Source organism: Acomys minous (genome assembly GCF_964271855.1).
Source record: "Acomys minous genome assembly, chromosome: 13".
NCBI classification, from domain to species: domain Eukaryota; kingdom Metazoa; phylum Chordata; class Mammalia; order Rodentia; family Muridae; genus Acomys; species Acomys minous.
Window position 1 is genome coordinate 82,814,460 of NC_140495.1, and position 21,495 is coordinate 82,835,954.

At 37.9% G+C, this 21,495-nt stretch overlaps 1 protein-coding gene across 14 annotated transcripts in view; it reads right to left on the bottom strand.

Moving 5' to 3' along the window:
• TBC1D5 (TBC1 domain family member 5) overlaps positions 1-21,495 on the bottom strand; it is a 450,634-nt gene that overhangs the window by 155,580 nt on the left and 273,559 nt on the right. For all 14 annotated transcript variants that reach the window (XR_014773989.1, XM_084754672.1, XM_084754671.1 and 11 more), the window contains 2 exons: positions 20,191-20,333; positions 2,256-2,362 (listed from right to left, as the gene is read on the bottom strand). Coding sequence is in view for 13 of the 14 variants with exons in the window: in XM_084754672.1 (XP_084610798.1) it covers positions 2,256-2,362; positions 20,191-20,333 (250 nt within the window). In the remaining variant the exon portion in view is untranslated. The remainder of the gene's footprint in view (positions 1-2,255; positions 2,363-20,190; positions 20,334-21,495) is intronic.

The window sequence follows — 21,495 nt, forward strand, 5'->3', positions numbered from 1 at the left end:
ACAACTTGATGGGAAGACACAATAGCTGGGGACAGTACCTGAGAAACCAAGCAGGTACTAACCTGAAAGCCTAATCCCTCCTGGGTAGAGCTCACAGTGCCGGGAGGTGCAGAAAGGTGACCATCAGTTTTACCCAGCTTTGAACCACTGAACCACGCAAGCTACAATAGGGTCTAGACTAGGGCCAGAAGGCACAAATATTATGGAAGTAATCACACTCTTTTTGATTAGAGTTAAGGCCTGCTCCACGAGATTTTTGACATAGTTATCAGGGCAAGCAACCTGTAGCTAACAGGTGTTGGGACCCAAGAGAGAAGCTACTGCGATTATTCTGTTAAATGCATATGGTATTAATCGGAATACTAATGACTTACTGCTACACCCGTTCTCAGTACGCATCACACAGGTTTCTTTTTGCAGTAGATAACATGGATACCCACAATGAATCAACACAGGAGTCCCTGGCCCTAAATAGGGTATCTTTATCATAATCCCTCCTTCAAGGCTCGGGGATCATAGTAAACTAGGGGACTAGAAGTTAGAGAGTCTAAGAGGCAAACATGGTGGATGACTACAACAGAACAGTGTTTTCCAGACACAGCAGCACAGCGACATGCATGAACACATAGCAGTCCTAACAGCATGCACAGGTCCCACACAAGCTCAAGCCAGACAAAATCCTCACCTGGAGGGGAGGGGGAGCAAGAAGTCCCACCTTAGCCACTGCTAACTGCTGGAAGAGGAAGTTAGTTCTCTTTATGGGTGTCACCTGGTGGACTGACCATACTCCAGGGAATAGCACTGCATGCAAGAGTATTTGGGTAGCACAAAATTGGCAAGCTGAATTTAAAACAAACAAGAAAGGACTTGAAGCTGGGTAGACAGGGAAAGGGAGATAGATATGGAGCTTGGGGAAGGAGTTAAATATTTTCAAAATGCATTGCATGAATTTATCAAAGAATTAATAAAATATTATTTAAGAAACAAATGGGAAATTGAATTTCAGCTATTCTCCCATTTTCTACCCCTAAGAATTTCTAATGCTGAGGTACTTTAAGGTTGTAGATCAAAACTCATCAATGACTGGCAACTTTATCTTTATCATTTTTATAGCTACTTGATTGTGGGGCTTTTAGTTACAGAGTACATATGATTTACACACACACATATAGATAAAATTAGAAATATAAGGTACAAATAGTGGTATTCAATAGCCATATCTAAAAAAGATGTTTCCACTAAAAAATCATAGTTTTTATTTTGATGCTTAATATAATTGTTATGTATAACAGACATGCTGTAAAGGTTAGTATTTCTATAAATAGCAGGTAAGGAAAATTCTCAGGTATATAATAGAAAATATACTCAAGGTAAGTTAATGTCACCAACTAGAGAAAGATAAAAAAAAATTCTTTAGAATCAGATTTCTATTAAATTTGGACGCTCAAGATGAACAGGCAGCACTTGGCAACAGAATTCACAGACAGACTGACTGACTCAGAGCTGGTTTGACAACTGCCAACATGACTGTTGGGAGAGTTTCCAAAGAGCCAAAGGCTGGGATTACCATCCAATGCCTGGCATCCTGATACTTGCATTTGAAGCTTTCTCTCTTACTCACTCTTCATCCAATATTTTTGTCTGGCTCAAATACAGCAAGGATTCACTTTTTTTTTAAAAAAGATCATTAAATGTTCTTATTTTTGAAGAAATATAACATTAGTTGTAAAAGAAGCACTTCTTTCCGTGAAGTATGAAGAAAAATTTAATGATTGCTTTCTACTAAAATAAAGAAATCAGTCCTAAGGTCTATCAGAGTGTTTATTAGTAACTTTAAAGCTATAAGTTAGAATAATGTTTGTATATGTACACATATATATTCATACCATAATTCTGTGATGAATTCTGGTAAACCCAGTCCTTACTATAGCTCTTTTCCCTTGATCCTCATATGGCCCCAGAAGCTCTACTTGAACAACTCATCCCCTATGAGCGCTATCAAAGATAGGGAAGCCTGGCTGTAAGAAGTAGTTATTTAAATATATTCTTAAAGTCTTCATTCTGAGGAAAATGGGTACCTCCTGGGGTGCCGTTTGTCAGGACAAAGTCCACTGAATCCACTTACTAACATACTGGCCAATTACATATGTGAACTTTGGCTTACAACTTCTAACAATCATTAGGAGCAAGTCAGAGGGATAACTCAATTCTTCACACAAATTAAAATTATGCACACTTCTCCCAAGAAAGCTTACCTTTGGGTCTCTAAGGAACAGAGCTTTAAGTATCAGTGAATGTATGTCCCCGATGAGTGGATAATGCATCAGAAGGCCAAGACAAGTCTGGTAGTTACTAGAAATCACTAAATGAAAAGGGGAAAAAAAAAGATTCAGACACAAGACTGTTTAAAATATATGTATTATGATGACTCTAAGAAAATAATTGAGAACCAAATCAAGTGATGCAATAATTTAGGTGATTTGACATAAATCTGTCCTGAGAAGAGATCTTCACCAAATGCCCTCTGGATCAGTGCAGTTGAGCTACACTTTAACCCTACCCACAGGGCGTGGAGGACGGGAGAGATGCAGCACAGGCATGGTATTTGCAACATAAATACATTCTTAGATATGTGCATATTTGTTGACATGTATATGGCTACCTTTAGCTTTGCTACTGAGAAATTACTAAAAAAAAAACCCTTGTAAGTAGGAAAGCAGTTAAAAATTCTAATAAAATAGTACTTACCTTGGTTACTATACTTCACAATTTATACCATGGCCATTCTTTATATATGTATCACATAATTCAAAATTATAATTTTCTACAGTTATTTATTTTTCTAAAAGTAAAAAAAAAATTAAAGAGAGTATCGGTGCAGAATTTTTTTGGTGGAGAAAAGGTGAGAATCTTCCACCATCAGCTTGAATTATGCAGACTGTCATTTAACATTTTTGCTTTTAAATCAACCTAATTATGGATACAATTAATAAACACATCTTTTAAACACAGGTCTGTGTAAACCAATCTATTTCTTGGCAATCACTGTAGTCACAGTTGGGTCCATTAAATGACACGTGTTTTGTGAGCCACAATGGCTGCATCTGCAACACTGACTGTGAGGGACCTTTACAACTACAACTTCCTAGAGTTGTACCTAAGTCTTGTTCATTAATTGGTTACTTGAAAAGTGTCCCACAGGGAAACAACTGTGATTCAAGAGAAGTAAGACAAATAAAATATTGATTATTACCAGAAAGGCCTTGATTCTTAGATTTTCTTTCTGCTGCTGGAAAAGCTACTTTTTGAGGAAGCTTTCTACTGTGCTCCCTCCTGTGACTACTACACAAAGGAGACTAGACTGGGCAAAATGAACACTTATAAACTACGCAAGGAACTACTTTATCATCTTCATTTCCACTGGTGACCTGACAGGTTGTAATTTCACACATCTGCTTTCATTTGCAAAGCACTCACTCACCCTACCTGCTTTCTATCTCTTCAGATTCCTCTTATTTGTTCACTTCTCCATGCTCACATCCAGTTCCCTAGTGCCACTTTTTTATTCTAGAAATTAAAAAAGCTAGGATACAATGGTATAATTTTTTCACGTACAGTTTTTATTTAAAGCAAAGAAGTTTAAAAAAACAGGTAATCAATTCGTCTTATAATTCAAAAAGTTATTTTCTTAAATGCTGATACTCGATTTTAGTACCTGGCCAGAGAATATTTTTTACTCATCTTATAAAAAGGGCAGGAGAGCTTTGTGGAATGTATTTTGGTTGCAGTACTCAGATTTGAATCTGAGGGTCCCATTTGAGTCTTCTTTAAAGTTAACTAAAGTGACATCAAAATCTGCTTGGGCCACTTCTACAATATAAAATTTAGTCTTTTATAAAACAATTTCATGGTTTTAGAAAACTGCTGTACCATTCAGTGCAATGACTTGTTAAGTGCCTGTTGTGTAACAGAGGCCAACAAGGAAGAAATCTTTGCTCTGAAGACAATTAAAGTTTGGAAAAACCGAGGTATAAAGTCAACTGAAGAGATTCTTTGACACTAAGATGAAGATGAATCCTAAAGGCTCTGGGGAAAGAACTCAGGCTTACAACATTATGTGCCTTATCTCATTTGATGTCTACGGCCATTTTCTTATAAGTATAGGGTGATTTCTCTTGTATTACACATGCAAACAATAATACTTGGGGAGGCTAGGTCACTTGCTCATCTCAAAAAGTGATTCCTTTGTGTAGCATGATTTGAAAATCAGGGACTGCACTCTTTGTAGTTATATAAAGATGTTTTAAAAAATATTGTTTTGAAATCAAATGATATAATGGATACAAATGTCAACATTAAGTTTCTAAAAATCATTACTCTAATACAGTAGGTTAACCTACTCAGTAAGGCCAACGGGCATTTATTTGAAGGGACTAGCACAATAATCCTGTTACCATAAGTTTAAAGTTATGAGAATCCACAAAGTGCGGAAGGCAAGACAACATGTGTTAATATTCTACTTGTAGAACAAGTGAAGAAGCTAACAATTTTCTCTTACAATTTTCAAATACATTTTGTTCAATTAAATGAGCTATTCGGAGCATCTATATATGCCATATACTCAGACTACTGATATATCACAACTAAGGCCTGACAGCAGGTAAGCCTGAATCCTGGGCCTTCAACTAACACCATCTTCAAGTTACTATTGAAAAACCTGTACTTCTAGAATACTTTTAATTTGCAATTACATTAAATGAAGTACCAAATCCCATTTCGATAACTATGCCCAATGTAGGCAGAGAAGCTACAGAAACTTGTTTTGAAAAAGGCAGCAGGGATCTGACATAATAAAAGTTTAGTTTTGTTCTTTCTCCCCTCCTTCTCTAGGTCTCTGGTTCCCTCCTTCCATTTTATAGTGCTTGGAGTTGAACCTAGGGCCTTGTGTGTGCTAAGCCAGCGTCCTATCCCCAGAGGTTTTGCTTCTCATAGCAAACTTTTGTCTAATACAAAAAAGCAATAGCAGTCTTGTTCCTTACTGAATCCTTATCCTACCAAAGTCGACAGGAGTGACATAGAAAACATTTACTATTTTTAACCTTCCCTGGATCGGCTCTTCAGAGTATTGCTTCAGGATTTTGCATTTAAAGCACAATGAGGCATAAACACTTTTTGTCCAAATGTAAGTAGATACCAAAACTCAATTGTACTCTTTTCATTTTTTTTTATTTTCCAGGCTTTTGTTTATGTTTTTGACATATCACTGAGTGAATTAGACCAGGCTGGCCTTAAACTCACAGAAACCCACCTGCTGAGGCCTGAGGAGTGTGGGCATGAAAGGCATTCACCACATACCTGGCCACAAAAAAGGCTCTGTTGGCATGCATACTGGTAATAAAAAGCCACAAGGGCTTTCCCAGGCAGAACTTTGCAACCTAACCCTATTTTAACAGAGACTCCACTGAGTAACTAGAGCAATGCTAAAGAAACCTCTGGAACCAATGCTCTTTTGCTTCAAAACACATTCTGTTGTGGCCTTTAGCAGTTTTCCTGTGACCTCTGTGCCAAGCAGCAGCTGTATAGCAAGTCTATCCCAGGATATTACCCTTGCTGCTCCTGAGTGAACTCAAGGGTTTGGAGAGTCTCTTTCTTTGTGCCTCAGTGCACAAGTTAAACTCTATCTAAAAGTTTTATGACAGTGGCACAGATGCTGGGTATACATCTGCCCTCTCGCTCAATACATCTCTTCCAAGCAGTACTAGTGCGCTGGTTCGAACAAGAATGTCCTCCACAGGCTCACGTATTTGAATGCCTGGCTCAAAGGGAGAGGCAACATTAGGAGGCGTGGTCTTGTTGGGAGTAGGTGTGGCCTTGCTGGAGGAAGGGTAACAGTGTGTGTGTGTGGGGGGGGGGGGTTTGAGATTTCAGACAGTTCACTTCTTGCTGCCTGTGGATCAAAATGTAGAACTCTCAGCTCCTTCTCCAGCACCATGTCTGCTTGCATGCTGCCATGCGTCCCGCCATGACAATAATAGACTACTCCTCTGAAACTGTAATCGAGCGCCAATTAAATGTTGTCCTTTCTAAGAGTTGCTGTGGCCACTGTGTCTCTTCACAACAATAAAATCCTTTTTATTTTTATTTTCCAGAACTGAGGACCAAACCCAGGGCCTTGCTCTTGCTAGGGAAGTGTTCTACCACTGAGCTAACTCCCCAAGCCAGCAAAAAAATTTAACTAAGACGACTTCATTCACACAAGGTAATACTGACTTATATGTCTCCTTTAAGTGCCCCACACTATTCTGAAGGAATTGGTCTGTTTAGTTTGGCCAAAAGAACAGTATCAAAATGTAGTCAAATCAGTAAATATAACCAGAGATGTGATTACACTGAGAAATTTAAAAGCAACATAAATGAATACATTATGCATAGCTCACTGCTAGCTACCTATAATGGTACATTTATGAATACTTTTCTCCAAATTATTTAATTTTATATGGAGATATAATTTTTCAGAATAATAAGGCAGATGGAAAATTACAAAAAAGAAAGAAAGAAAGAAAGAAACATAGACGTCTTTTAATGTTCTTAAAATGAAAAAGAATAGCTGTCACCTCTCAGGCGTGGACAGCATGACTGGCAACTTGCATATATAGTAGGCCCATCCCATAAGACCCCTACCCCTACTCTCCTCTCAGAAAAGCAACCCATCCATGCAGTCTCAGATGAGGACATGGCAGTGCAAAGCAGGCAACAATATGCTCAGGTCAAAAGCTTTTGATGAACTGTTGAACTGAAAACCCTGGCCTTCCCCAGTGTCTAATGTTTTACTCTATTTATAGCGGAGAGCATCACGACAAGCATGTCTACATATGGAAGAAAAAGAATATACGTGGGAGATGGCTTCTGAAAACTGTGTCTTAACCTTAGAGAAGACAAACAGACACTAAAAAATGTTCTTAACATATAAAGCCAGGTGCAGAAAATATTTGGAAACAGCTTAAGTTCTTATATTTATATGTGGATTTGGCATACAGAACAAATAACCAAAGACTTCATATAAAATTAAAAACAACAGGGACTGGAGAAATAGCTCAGTAGTTAAGAGCACTTGCTGATGTTACAGAATACACAACTTCTATTCCCAATGCCCACATTATGTGACTTACAAAGACTTGTAACTCCACCTCCAGAGGGTCTACTGCCTTTGAGGGCACCTGCACTCAGGTGCACAACCCCACCCCCAACACACACACACACACACACACACACACACACACACACACACACACACACACACAAACACAGTGACACACCAATCTAGTAAGGAAACCCGAAGGCTCATTTATAATTCATTACACAATAATGCCAATATGTAAGTGCCTTGTAAGGCACCTGGCACACAAAAGACACATAATGAGTGCTACATACTCTGAAAAATATATATTTGTGGGGGCTTACAACATGCAAGAAAAAGAGTACATAGTTGGAGCAAAAAACAATGTCTTGCACGATTTAAAGACTCTTACTATTTTGGCTTTTCTGTAATAAAATCATAATATATAAAATGAGATTTTCAAATGGACCAGAAAACAAACCACTAAATTATTAAAACAAAACAAAAACTACCCCCACCCCCAAACCCTATATACTCTGTTAAGTCTTAGAGAAAACCAGGTACAAACATGGCCATGTCCTGGAAAAAAAATGTAGCAGAAAAGCTAAAACAATACTGTACAATAAAAGATCTTCTGGAAGAATCTCCATCCCTGATCTCAAGTTGTACTATAGAGCAACAGTAATAAAAACAGCATGGTACTGGCATAGAAATAGGCAAGTTGATCAGTGGAATCGAATTGAAGACCCAGAAATAAAATGACACAGCTATGGACACTTGGTTTTTTGACAAAGAAGCCAAATCCATACAATGGAAAAAAGATAGCATCTTCAACAAATGCTGCTGGTCTACGTAGATATCTATATGTAAAAAATGCAAATAGATCCATATTTATCACCCTGTACAAAATTCAAGGCAGAGTGGATTAAAGAACTCAACATAAAAGCAGATATACTAAATCTGTTAGAAGAAAAAGTGGGGAAGAACCTTGAACTCACTGACACAGGAGGCAACTTCCTGAAGATAGCAGCAACAGATCAGGCTCTAAGATCCACAAGTAACAAATGGGACCTCATGAGACTGAGAAGCTTCTGTAAAGCAAAGGACACTGTCAACAGAACAAAACAGCAGCCAACAGACTGGGGAAAGACCTTCACCAGCCCTGCATCTGACAAACAGCTGATATCCAAAGTATATAAAGAACTCAAGAAATTAAACACCACCAAACCAAATTATCCAATTAAAAAACAGGGTACAGAGACAAACAGAATTCTCATCAGAGGAATATCGAATTACCAAGAAACACTTAAAGAATGTTCCTAGTCTTCTGGGAAATCCATCTTACACCCTTCAGCATGGCTAAGATCAAAAATTCAAGTGACAGCACATGCTGGCAAGGATGTGGAGAGCGGGGGATGCTCCCCCTTTGGAAATCAATTTGGTGCTTTCTCAGAAAACTGAGAATAGTCCTACCTCATGACCCAAGCATACCACTCCTGGGCATATACCCGAAGGATGCTCCACCATACAACAGGGACATTCGCTCAACTATGCTCATAGCAGCTTTATTCATAATGACCAGAATCTGGAAACAACCTAGATATCCCTCTACTGAAGAATGGATAAAGAACCTGTGGTACATTTACATAATGGAATACTACTCAGCTATTAAAAACTAGGAAATACTGAAATTTTCAGGCAAATGGATGGAACTCGAAAAGATCATCCTCAGTGAGGAAACCCAGGGCCTGAAATACAGGCATGGTATATACTCACTTATAAGTGGATATTAGTCTAATACAGATGTCCTCTGAGAAACTCTACCCAGTGGAGGATGTGGACAGACACTAGGACTCTGGATTGCGCACTGAGAGTTGTATGGATAAATGGGGTGCTGGAAGGACCCAGAGGGGTCAGGAGTCCCTCAGGGAGACCATCAAGGCCTGCGGATCTGGACCCAGGGAAGCCTACACAAACTGATACACCAACCAAGAACAATGTATGCAGTAAACCTAGACCCCTTGTTCAGATGTAGCCAGCAGACAGCTCATTCTCCATAGTGCGAGAACAGGGAATACCTCTTATATGAACTCTGGTGCCCCCGATTTGGTCACTTCCCCTTGGTGGGGAGGCCCTGAGGGCACACAGAGAAAAGGGATGCAGGCTATCTGGATGAGACCTGATAGGCTCTGGTCATATGGTGGGGGAGGTCTAGGGGAGGCGAATAGGGCAGAAGAGGGAAAGAGGGTGGAAATGGGAAGATATGAGCCACAGGATAACAGTAGGGATGCAATATGAATAAATTATAATAAATAAAAATTGAAAACAAACAAAACAGTAACTGTGGTTTTGTCAAATATTTAAAACCTTCAAAAAATGGTGCACTTTGGATTTCGCAAGTACTTCACTAGTAGATTTAGATTTTGTGCAGATAAAATTAAGACCTTAAAATTCATTTTTTTAAATAATGAAAATAACTTTAAATTCAAACTAGCACATTCCTTTTGTTAAAAAAGATTTTAAAAATTACTCTTCTTCCATTTCTGGTTAAATTCAATTTAACAGAATATACTCTAATTAGAGAGCAGATAACAGCATGAGATTTATATTCCAGAAGTTCTGAGTAAAAATGTACAAGCACTGTCAAGTATAAGGCCCATCCAAATATGTGAGGCCAAGGTTTAGGGTATGTATACTACCCTAGCAAAGTTATGTAGCACTAGAAGTGCCCTGGTACTTGATGTAAGTCTGAAGTTGGTTAATGGCACAAATTTCATGGGTTTCTCCACCTTCCATTTTCTGGATTTTATTTCCTAATTATCTATAAGTGTATGTTGTAGTAGATGTAAACATGTGTTTTGTTTTGATCACAAGTGTGGGATGTGAAACAGACTTGTGTAAGGGTGTGCAGTGTTTTTCTGCTGAAAACAGACTTGTGAGAGAATAGGTGATGTTTTTCCACTGGAAGAGGACTGCCTCTTGTGGAGCATGGTCTTTGTCAACTAATAAACATCCCAGTACAGACTACTCTGAGAGTGAATATATATATACATATCCCAAACTAGAAGCCGGCCTTTTTGGTCTTGGCTATTTATTACTCCAACTTCAAGATGCTTCTAGACAGAACCACTCCAGCGAAGGCTTCAAGGCTCCGGTTCCAGCTGCTGGTTTGCTGATTAACTGGTCTATTGGAATTCACTGGCCGACTATACCAGTGGAATGGATCCAAGGAACTAAGTCTTAAAAGGGTCTATCTCTTCTGCTCCTATTAACCTCTTTTCTGTCCTATCTAGGGTAGGTGGGTTGGAAGGGAGGTGTAAGCATTAAGGAACCCCAAATAAAGTAAGTTTGAAAGAGCTCAAAGCCTACAGTGGGTCTAGAGGAGTGCACATCTTCCTACAGAGTCAAGAAGAGGGCACTGAATCTCCTGGAGCTACAGGCAGTTGTGAGCCACTTGATAAACACGAGGCAACTGAATTCCTCTTCTCTGCAAGGGTAGTGGGTTTTCTGAGCTACTGTTTCTTTACCTTTTTACCTCATTATCCATCAAAAGAATAAAACGAGATGCTACAGTGCAGAGACAAAATCTTCTGATAATATTAACACTCAGGTTAATAGTTCTCAAGAGATGTATTCACAATCAAAGCAGCACTGATATTCTATTTATTGAATGTGTAAAGTAGGACAAACAGTTTACAGAGAAAATAAGAACAATAAGCTAACAAGCAAAGAAACCTGAATGTTTTCTCATAATTTATTATCCTTCAGTGATCTTGTGCTCGTAATTAGAGCTCAAGGTCTTGTATTTCTAAATCTGGATCATCTAAGTGAAGCCTAAAATTTTCTGGTGTGCACGAAGTTTGAGAAAAAAAAAAAAAGTAATACGCCCCATTCATGGATTTGCCTCACTGAACTCTCTCTCAGGGAGGTGGGGATTGAACCTAGTACTTGTGTGGTTTAATGGCATTTTAATGTGTGCTCCCCAGTTGGTGGCTCCATTTGGGGAGGTACGGAGGATGCATGTCACTGGGGGCAAGGTTTGAGAACTTAAAGAACCACACCATTTCAAGTTTATTCATGCTCTCTCTTTTTCTCATCTCTGGACTCTTTTCTCTCTGGAACCATAAGCCCTAAATATAATCTTCCTTTTATTGAGTTGGCCATGGTGTTTCATCACAGCAATAGAAAAGTAACTCAAACAGCAGTGCTTGCATCAGACAAAAGCTCTACTGCTGAGTGAGACAGACCAGTACATTTCTTCCCCTTTCAGATTCCCTTGTTTCATCTTTAAAAGTAAAATATTTATGGACACATAAAAGACCTTTCTTGAAAATGTAGGAAATTTAAATGAGTAGCTTTTTAAAAAAAATCACAATTTTTGATAATTTCACCCAAAAGTACTGTACTTACATCATTTCTACCCCTGCAACTCCTTCCCTTTCCAATTCATGAGCTTGTCTTAAATTATTATTGGTATACACAGTGACACAGACACACAGGGAATCTGCCAAGACCACTTACTATTGCTCACATGTATAGATGTTTAGGGTTGACCTCTTGGGACACTTTTCATTTCAATGTGATTCCTGGGTCTCAATAATACCTTAGTCATCAATAACGACTGTCAATGGACATGACTGGTATATGGAGTGCATTTAAGAAATGCTACCAAGTATCAGTAAGGTGGTTTAGCAGGCAAAGGTCCTTTCCACCATGCATGATGACTTGATGTTGGCAGAAGGAGAAAACTAACTCCCACAAATTGTTCTATTGAACTCTACATGTGTGACAGATATAGATATAGATACACACACCGGTCAATACACAAAAATTTTGTTTTTAAAAAGTGCTAACGGTATCTTTTACTTATAGTTACATTTTATGCATGCATTCATTTATCCATCCATCCATTCAACAAAACATTAATTAAACTCCTGTTTTGTTTCAAATACTAAGGAGTTCAGTCTTAACATGAAACTAAGGAGTTCAGTCCTAACATGAGTTTCAAACTTCTTTTCTTATTCCATTGGAAATGAAAAATAGTGTTTGTAACAAAGAAGCAGGCTGGTAATGGTATAGAAGTTGGGATAACTCCTTGAATGGAAGCCTGAGATGGGCAAGGGCTTCTACCAACAGTACCTGAAGGTAAATAGAGGCGTATTCCCGAGTGGACACTAAGCAGCTCCTACAGGGATTGGTGTAAAGTGAAATGATGATGCAAAAGGAAAAAAACTACACACAAGTTTTATTGTACATAGTGGACATCAAAATATAATTCCTGCTGTGTCACGGTTCTATGGTATATATGTGTAATAATATAAATGTACATGTACAAAATAAAATAATTTAAAAAATATTAGCGTAATAATAAAAGTCCTCCAGAAGGTGGTAAAAGAATAAATGAACTGTGGTATATAAAATAACATATAACAATATTATTCAGTACTTAGCACTGAACTTGGTGCCTTGTACATGTTAGGAAAGTGCAAACTGGAGGAACTTAAGTGTATATTACTAAATGAAGCCAATCTGAAAAGTTCCACATTGTATTACCTTAAGTATATGACATACTGGAAAAGCAATAGAGACAATACAAGGATCAGTAGTTTCTAGAAGCTTGAGAGCAAAGAACATAGAGTGTATAAGAATTTTAAGGTAGTAAAAAAAATCCATATGATTTCCTAATGATGAAAATCTACACAGTAGCTAGACTATAAATGAAGTGCCTCTCCTAAACGTCCATATAAAAAAGCTTGATTGTAGTAATGGTGGTATTCGGAAATAGTATGAGATAGTCAGGTGGGAGGTCATGAGATCAAGAGGTTATAGCCTTGAAAGAGACTGGGGTGGGTTGAGTAAGAACAGCCCTCATAGGTTAAAGCATTTGAATGCTTGGTTCCCAGTCATGGGGACTGTTTGAAAATGATTAGGAGGTGTGGCCTTGCTGGAGTAGATGTGGCCTTGTTAAAGGTGTGTCAAAGGTTCAAAGCTCAGACACAGCCCTGGGATTAGACCGGGGAGTAGGATATAAAGCTCTCAGCTATTGCCTGTTTTCTTCCTGCCATGATGGCTATGGACTGACCATGTGTAAGCAAACCCACAATTAAATGTTCCCCTAGTTAAGAGTTGCCTTGGTCATGATGTCCTCATCTCAACAGAACAGTAAGACAGAGACTGTGGCACTTAGTCTGTCTTCCTCGCTTTCTCCCTCTCCCCTTCTGGGTTCCTGATAACATACTTTTGTTTCTTCACTTGCTTCTGTCATTAGGTTCTAGCACAATAAACTGTTGGTGCTGCCTGACCTTGAACTTGAACGTCTGGAACTGTGAGCCAAAATAAAGGTCTATTTATCAAAAGTATCCCTTGTCAGGTGTTCATGAGTGATGTGACGCTGATTATCAAGAACAAAGAATGAATCCTAAAGTCAGCTGTGGACTTAGGGTGATGATGATGGATTCTAAGGAAGGCACTGCAGATGTGGGAAGCAGACAGCAGAGGAAGCTTTAGGTGTGTAGATGCAGAAGATCAATCAACACTGCAGTTTCTGTCTTTTGTTGTGAACTAAAACTTATTCTAAAACAAAATGCAGGAGCTGATGAGATAGCTCAGTGAGTAAAGTGCTTTATGTATCAGCATTAGGACAAGAGTTCAGCTCCTCAATAACCACATACAACCTGGTGGCTGTGAGTACCTGAAACGCTAGTGTTGGGAGGCAGAGACAAGTAAACCCATGGAGCCTGCTGGCAGCCAGTCTGGCTGAAACGGCAAGCTTCAGATTTAGTGAGAGACACTGTCTCCAAAAGTAAAGTGGAAAAACAATCGAGTAAGACGTACAGCCTTGAAATCTTGCCTCCACATGGGCAAATGCAACTATGCATGCATGACACCTCTACCTCCCACACTTGCATGCCATAAACAACAATGCAAACATGCATTAAACAGATAATTTGTTATTGTGGTATGTTAGAGAAATTCCCAAAGGTTGTTAAGATAATCTATAAAGTGATATAAATGGTATTAGTAGCTGAAAGGGGACTTTAATCTCTGTATCTTTATATTTTATAATGTGGTTATAATATTTTATGTCGGGGAAGAGAGGTGGAGTCAGGAAGTACTTTAAATACTCCTTTAAAATTAAGACCTAGGATTTGTGCTTTGACAAATTTGACATGCATTTCAATGTAGTTTTAGAGCTCTTATGTTTAATCACCTAGGCTAGTAAAGGTTTTACAGAAAAGACAAATTCAATCTGCAGTTGAAATTCTGCAACTACAGTATGATGTTGAATATGCTGTTAAATGGAAGACAGAGAAGCAGAAACTTTGACGTAGGAAAGGTGGAAGCACTGGCACACAGACAGCCACTGGCTCAAGAGAAAGCAAAGCAAACACAGCATAAAAAAAGGGCAGCATGTCAATCACAGGGAAGACAAAACTGCCACACATGCCAAGCCAGGCACTGGCTAAAGGAGACAGGGAACCAAGGGTATCCTAGCACATTCTTGCTGGCAGAAGGTTATAGTGTAATTCAAATGCTGGTTTCTGTGTCCCCCATAGCTGGTGGCAGGCCTTGTTCTGAGAATCTCTCAATGTTGTATAGACTCTGCTCCCCAACTGCCCCCTTGTTTAGCTTACAGCCAATCACTCAGCAGGGGAGAGAACAGGACTAGACTTCTAGCCAGCTAGGGGAGGGGGAGTTACATGAGGAAGCAGGGGTTCAGCCACAGGCAGAGGTGCAGGAGAGATGAAGAAAATTCAGCTGGAGCAAAGAAAGAAAGAAACTTGTAACTTGGGGATTTTTGGCAAATATGAAGTCAGGATAGAATAGAGGGTTAAAAACAGACTTAAACTGCTCAAGATTGTGTTGTAAAGTCTTATAAATAAATATAAAAGAGTCTCAATTACTTATGGGATAGCTGGTCTAAGAGAGAAACTAAGAGAAACAAACACAATTATGTGAAAATAACTAATACCTTCTGGCATTCAGTTCTTGCTGACTGAAAAAACAAGACAAGGAATGGAGCTGAAAGGTTAAAACATAAGGAAACCATAAGGAGGCTGGAATGATACTTAACCTGGTTTAATGATACGTAACATATACATACAGCGAAACATTACACTTTATAGTAAGTGTGTATATGTATGCACTAGGATTTATTAAAAAGAAAAATGGAATTTAACCCCTAAAACAAGCTACCACCACCACCACCACCAACAACAACAACAAAAACAAAAGCAGAAGGAAGGCAGAAGTGATAGGAAACTTTTCACCATACATAGTTGAAAGACTTTGTGACTAAGAAAACCAGCACATAGCCAGGAACAGCAGACCACGCCTGAGGCACCAGCACTCTGAAGGTTGAAGCAGGATTCCTAAGAGTTCAAGAGGTCAAGTATGAAGCCTTATCACAGAAAAATAAAGCAATGCAAAAATGTCTAAAGTCAAACAGAGCATGAGACAAATGAGAGCTATTGTTATCAAATGTCCCCTTTGGTTAAGTAAGCAGGCACAAGCACCTGAGTCTGGATGCCTAGAACCCAAATACAGCCCAACATCCTACCCTCCAAAAAAGTATAGGCTTGGGGAGCATGCCTATAATCCTAGCCTTGTTAGGGTGCAGACAAGCAGGATTCCCAGCTACGCTAGTCAGTTTAATAGGCTTCAGAAAATAGAAGTTAGGAACAACTGAGGAAAGATACTTCATGCTAAGTTTACACACACACACACACACACACACACACACACACACACACACACACACACACAGAGAGAGAGAGAGAGAGAGAGAGAGAGAGAGAGAGAGAGAGAGAGAATTTTAAATTATAAAAATAAAATGCTATGAAATATTTTAGTTATTTCATTTCAAAAGTAGACAATGACTTTTTTCAAGGCCACACTAAAAGTCTACACATGGGCATTAAAAATTACTTAAAAACATGATTTAAAAAAATTACTTAGAGCCCGATGGACAGCACACGGCCTCTGAAACACTATTACTCCCAATGTCTTCTGAACATTAACTGACCACAGAAAAAGCTGCTGAGGGGTGGGGGAGGATCACAGCATGTGTGTCTACAAGTTTATATATCCACAACAATAAAGAACTGTATAAGGAACTACGTAAGAGGGTGGAACTGTATACTACAATGAGTGCAATGACCAAGTTGGACTTTTAGGAGGGGAAAGAATAACAGGATAAGATTGGGGAGAGGAACCTCAGGCTGGCTTGGAAGCAGGAGCATGGAGAGATGGGAAAGAGCCATTCGACTCAGTTATAATATAGCTGAATTTGTTAAAACATAAGTGTGAAGAATGAAGGGATGGCTCTGTGGTTCAAAAGCACAGTTGTTTGTGTAGAGGGACTGAGTTTGGTTGTAGGCACTTGTATCAGGTGGCTCACAGAGGCCTATGCAGCTCTAGCTCCAGGAGACCGAACAGCCTCTTGTGGACTTTATAAGCATCCATACTAATGGCACATATGCACACACATAGATACATAGTTAGAAAGATACTATAAATAGAATATGGCTAGTCATTAACTGGTACAAATCATAGTTCATGATGACTGCCATATTTTTTCTCTGCCTTTTCTTTTTTGTGGACATGTAAATAGTTTAAATTGTTGCTGTTGTGTGTGCACAGATGGGTATGCCGAGCTCGTCATAGCTGGTCCAGCTTTGATTCTGTCAGTCACAGTGACGCTGGCTACCACATCCTATTCCTATTCTTTCTCTTCCACAGCAAATGAGCTTCTTCCTTTTTTTTTTTACCATGGGATGTTTTTTTGGATTTTCTTATTATTTGTTTTCTGCACATATGAACTGGTCTATTGATGACACCAGCCTGGTGCTTTACTGCTTTCACAGAGCTCATCTTCCACAGTCTTGCTATTCAGGGTGCTTGTTTCTTCAGTTACTTTCTTCAATAATATCTGTTTGAAGCTTACTATGTATTAGGCCCTTTTCTAAATGCTGTATTTAAATGGGAAACCAAGACAGACAAAAAAAAAATCTTTCCTCTCACTGGAGAATTGAGTATAGTGGGTGTTTATACAACAGAAGGAAACAAATGGGCAAGGTAATTCTGCTTTTCATAGACGCAGACATGGCCCAGGAGAAAAACTAGCACTAATTCCTGAAGGAGAAATTAATGTTTGATTGACTCATCTCCATCAGTGCTCCTATATCTTTCTCTCCCATTCTTCTGTTCTTGAAAGGTGGTTCTTTATTAGGTTATATTTTAGTTGAAAAGTAATACAATAAAATTATAGTACCATTGTTCTAATCACAATAGCAAAGGAACGGGATCAGCCTAAATGTCCATCAACAGATGAATGAATAATATAAATATGAACCATACATAGAGGACTTTTTATTGAGACACAGAGAAAAATGAAATTATGAAATTTTCAGTAAACTGGATGGGACTGTAGAGTATGACATTAAGTTAGGGAACCCAGAGTAAAAAAGACAAGCATCATATGTTTTCTATCATATGTAGATCCTATTTTTGGATTTTTATACATGTGTACTTAGACAAGACTGAGTGTGCTTAGAACCTGAAAACCAGCAACAGTTCCCTGAGGTTGTGATATAAGGCCTTTCTCTTGCAGATTAAAGACTAGGGTCATGTGTGTAGTATTGGATGCTCTTAAACTGGTCTGCATTGTTCACTCCCAGCTCCTGCTGAATACCAACGTTAATTACAGAGTTTCCCCTTTGGCCACATTCTCTTTCAGTATGTGATACACTAGGTAGGGTGACTGTGTGACTCTTATAATCCTAGTGGGAAGCATTTCAAACAAAAAGATCTAATTATTAATCATTGCTACCGTGAGACAGCATATGTAAACGAAAACTACCTCACACAAACTAGGATAATATGATGACATTATGTTTAAAAGACCACATCCATTATTTTGGTGGGAAATAACAAAGACCTGTTAATTATTTGCAAAACTCTAATATTAACAACGTTTTACATCTTCTGGTTACGTTTTCTACTCAATTATCTAGTCACTGAAGACTCAAAACAAGAGACTGTTCTAGATTTCTTATTCCCTTTATCTTTCATGGTTATGATCATTAAGCAATGCTAAGCTTAATCTGGTTTCTCTACTTCGTTGTTTGCCTTCTGGAATATGGTCTTAACTTTTATCTCATTTCCTAACTCCTATCTTGTCTTAATTTCATTTCTACATTGCTGCTAGAGTAACCTAAAGGTTACACTTCTGTTTTGGATGTTTTAGTAACTCTGTGACTCACTGAGGAGGTGCTCATCACGATCCCTCCTGCTCTTGTTTCAGTTTTGTAATTAACCTTATTTCCTCACAAGCACTGTAATCTAGTGATACCATGTAATTTGAAGAAACACACCTATACTCAGCAAGTAGCTTCTAACTTAAAGTTTATGTTCATGCTTTCTTTCTTTCTGCCTTTCTTTCATATTGCTTCTCAAGTACAGCAGCAGAAAAGCCTTTTCAGGACAGGGTGACCTTAAATACAGAATACTAATTCACTCTACCTTCAGGAGGTAACTATTTACTGTTATAGACTTAATGCTGACATTAATAAACAATGCCATTCATTACTTTGATACTTTTCTGCATGTGCCCATGTTTTACAGCATCATCAATAGAAATATTAAAAATGTGTAAGTGCATCAGTCAAAAATTTGCCATGTTCTATGAAATTAAGAATAGATTTCAGCACAAGAGACATGATGATCACATTAGTATATATGGGTGATGTGACAAAATTATGAAAAGAGTAAATTGTTAATTGTTTAAGATTTCAGAAAATCAAAATGCATTTCAATAGTTGTCTGATTTGGAAAGTTTGGTGAAGAGATTACACAAAAGGATTTTTCTTGTTTCTAAGAGAGTTGTTTTTTTTTTTTTTCATTCTTTTTTCTTCTTTTTGCAACTGTAGAATACATACAACTTTAAAAGGGAGTTAAGTATTGGGTGTCCAAAAACTCAGTATCTATCACATCTATTCAAACATCCTGTTTTACTGTCCAGATGTATCATCTGATGCTTTCCATATTCCAGAGTGCATCCCAGAACCCTGAGTTCTGGCTCCAATGGAAGGAAGTGTAACTTTGCCCTCAAGAAGCCCAAACTATTTAATCTTCCAGGCATCAAACAAACAAATTTTTGAAGAAAATGTGTTTACATTTATTCTAAGTAAAAGTGAGGGAAGGTAAACAGTAAAATACAAAATTTTAACAGAATATTAGTGTTTCTAGGGAAAAACTAGAGCATCGGGCACGACTGACATTCCGAGAACAAAGACGCCCATCTGGCAATGCCACAGCCACCATCATGACCACTCCTACTCTTACAATCGTTTTCTATTTTCTAATTCAATCACAGCACTTAGTGCAATCTTTCCTAATTATATTTTGGCTTACAAATCTTGCTTTGGGAACTAAGATTACTTCTTTGAGAAGAAAAAATAATTTAAGGTATGATGAAACCTAAACATGCTCTGATATTTCCTACATGTTGAGGCCCTGGTTTTCTTCCTATGGTAAGCACCTTAAGGTGGTTCTGAGGAGGCAGGAACACATCTATCACTTAGTACTATATTAAGGAAAAATTTTGTTAAAATGTAACTGAGCAGAAGTCAAATACTCCAGATTTATTTTTCCACTGGCAAGACATCGGTATTATAAAAACAGTGCCAATCTTCCCATAAATATCATTGACTACTTGCTACACGTCAGAAGGTGGAGCTCTAAACATATCTAACATATCTAAACATATGCAGTCCATGAGTCTGTGTGTGAGACGAGGGGTTTGAAACAGACATAAAATGTTTAGAAAAATAATTCTTAAGTATACCACAGTTTTTTGAGGGTAACATTGCCCACATCTCCTAAAATTTTTAAGGTTCACTAAAAGAAAAGATGTTCAGTGATTTCCTTTGACATTTCAAAACATTTTCTGTTACTAAAAACTTAGTTATATGTAAATCCAATAATAAAATATCGAGTACATTTAAAAGGCAAAACACTTCTGAAAAACCATGGCTATTTGGACGAATGTGGGGAAAGGCACAAACACTCACAAGCATCCCGGATAGAGAGCAGCATGGCTATGAAGACATAGTCAACCAAGCTCAAGCTGAGGCCATCTGCAAACAAGGCATCCCAGACCAGCAGCAGGTCCTGCAGAGGGAACTCTCTCCCAAACAGCAGCCGCACCCATCGTCTGCACAAAAGCAAAGGCAGAGAACAAGACTTCTGAGAGTGATCCTTCTTTGATGAAACTGAAGAAAGTTACAGTTTATTAACTGAGCAGTTAGAAAACATTATATATTAAAAATATAGTATAATTTAAATTTAAGAAAGCATTATACATCAAGACAAAACACTGTACAATCTAAGCTTGAAGTTTTTCAAGTTTTATACTTGACCACAGGCACTGTACATTATTCCTCTAGTGTAAAACACAAGAATGATATTTGGAAAGGACAGAAAATTTTCATATGAAATAGAAAGTGCATATCTTTAGCAAGAAAAGACAGAACAAATGTATAGTCAGTGCAGTAGTTGCACAATACTGAAAATACCACTTCCCACAATTTTAGTTTCTTTATTGACTTTTGTTAACTTAGGTTTTTACAAATGTTCTATAAAAAAATCACCATAGTCAAACTTAGAAATTTATATTCTCACATTTAGTAATTACTTAAAATACTCATTTTAAAACTTAAAGTTAGGGGGAAAAACAGTACCCTTGCAGATTTTGGGGAAGGTCAAGTATATACAGTTATTGAAAATAGAAAATATAATTATTTTTTTGCTTGAGGTAGTTTTTGCTAGTCATTTAAGCTATTTTTTCAGGGAATGTTTTTCATATTGATTTCTTGCCCATGTAAATGAACACTGAAGTGAATAATCAACTAGGATACTAAAAAATGTTTGTATGTAATTCTGTAAAATAAACAGTAACACTTAGGACTTTAGATTTCCAAAAGTCCTAATTAAACAATTTATATCTAATGCTTATGAGAAAATTAGAATTTGGTTTGATTCATTGATTTCTAGTTTTATGCAATAGGGGTACAATTCTTCACACAGTCATTTCCTTAAGCGCTTCAGTGAGAATTCTGTATAACACTGGTATAGCACAGAGAATCTGAAAATTTAAATTTCTAGTTACTAGCAAATAATAGAAAAATTTTTTTCTTTTCTTTCTTTTCTTTTTATTCCTAAGACAGAGTGTTTCTGTGTAGCTTCGGGTATTCTGAAACTTACTCTGTAGACTAGGCTGGCCTTGAATTCAGAGATCTGCCTGCCTTGCTGGGATTAACGGCATGCACCACTAGTGCCTGACCTGAAAAGAAATTCTTTAACAATTAAGTATACAC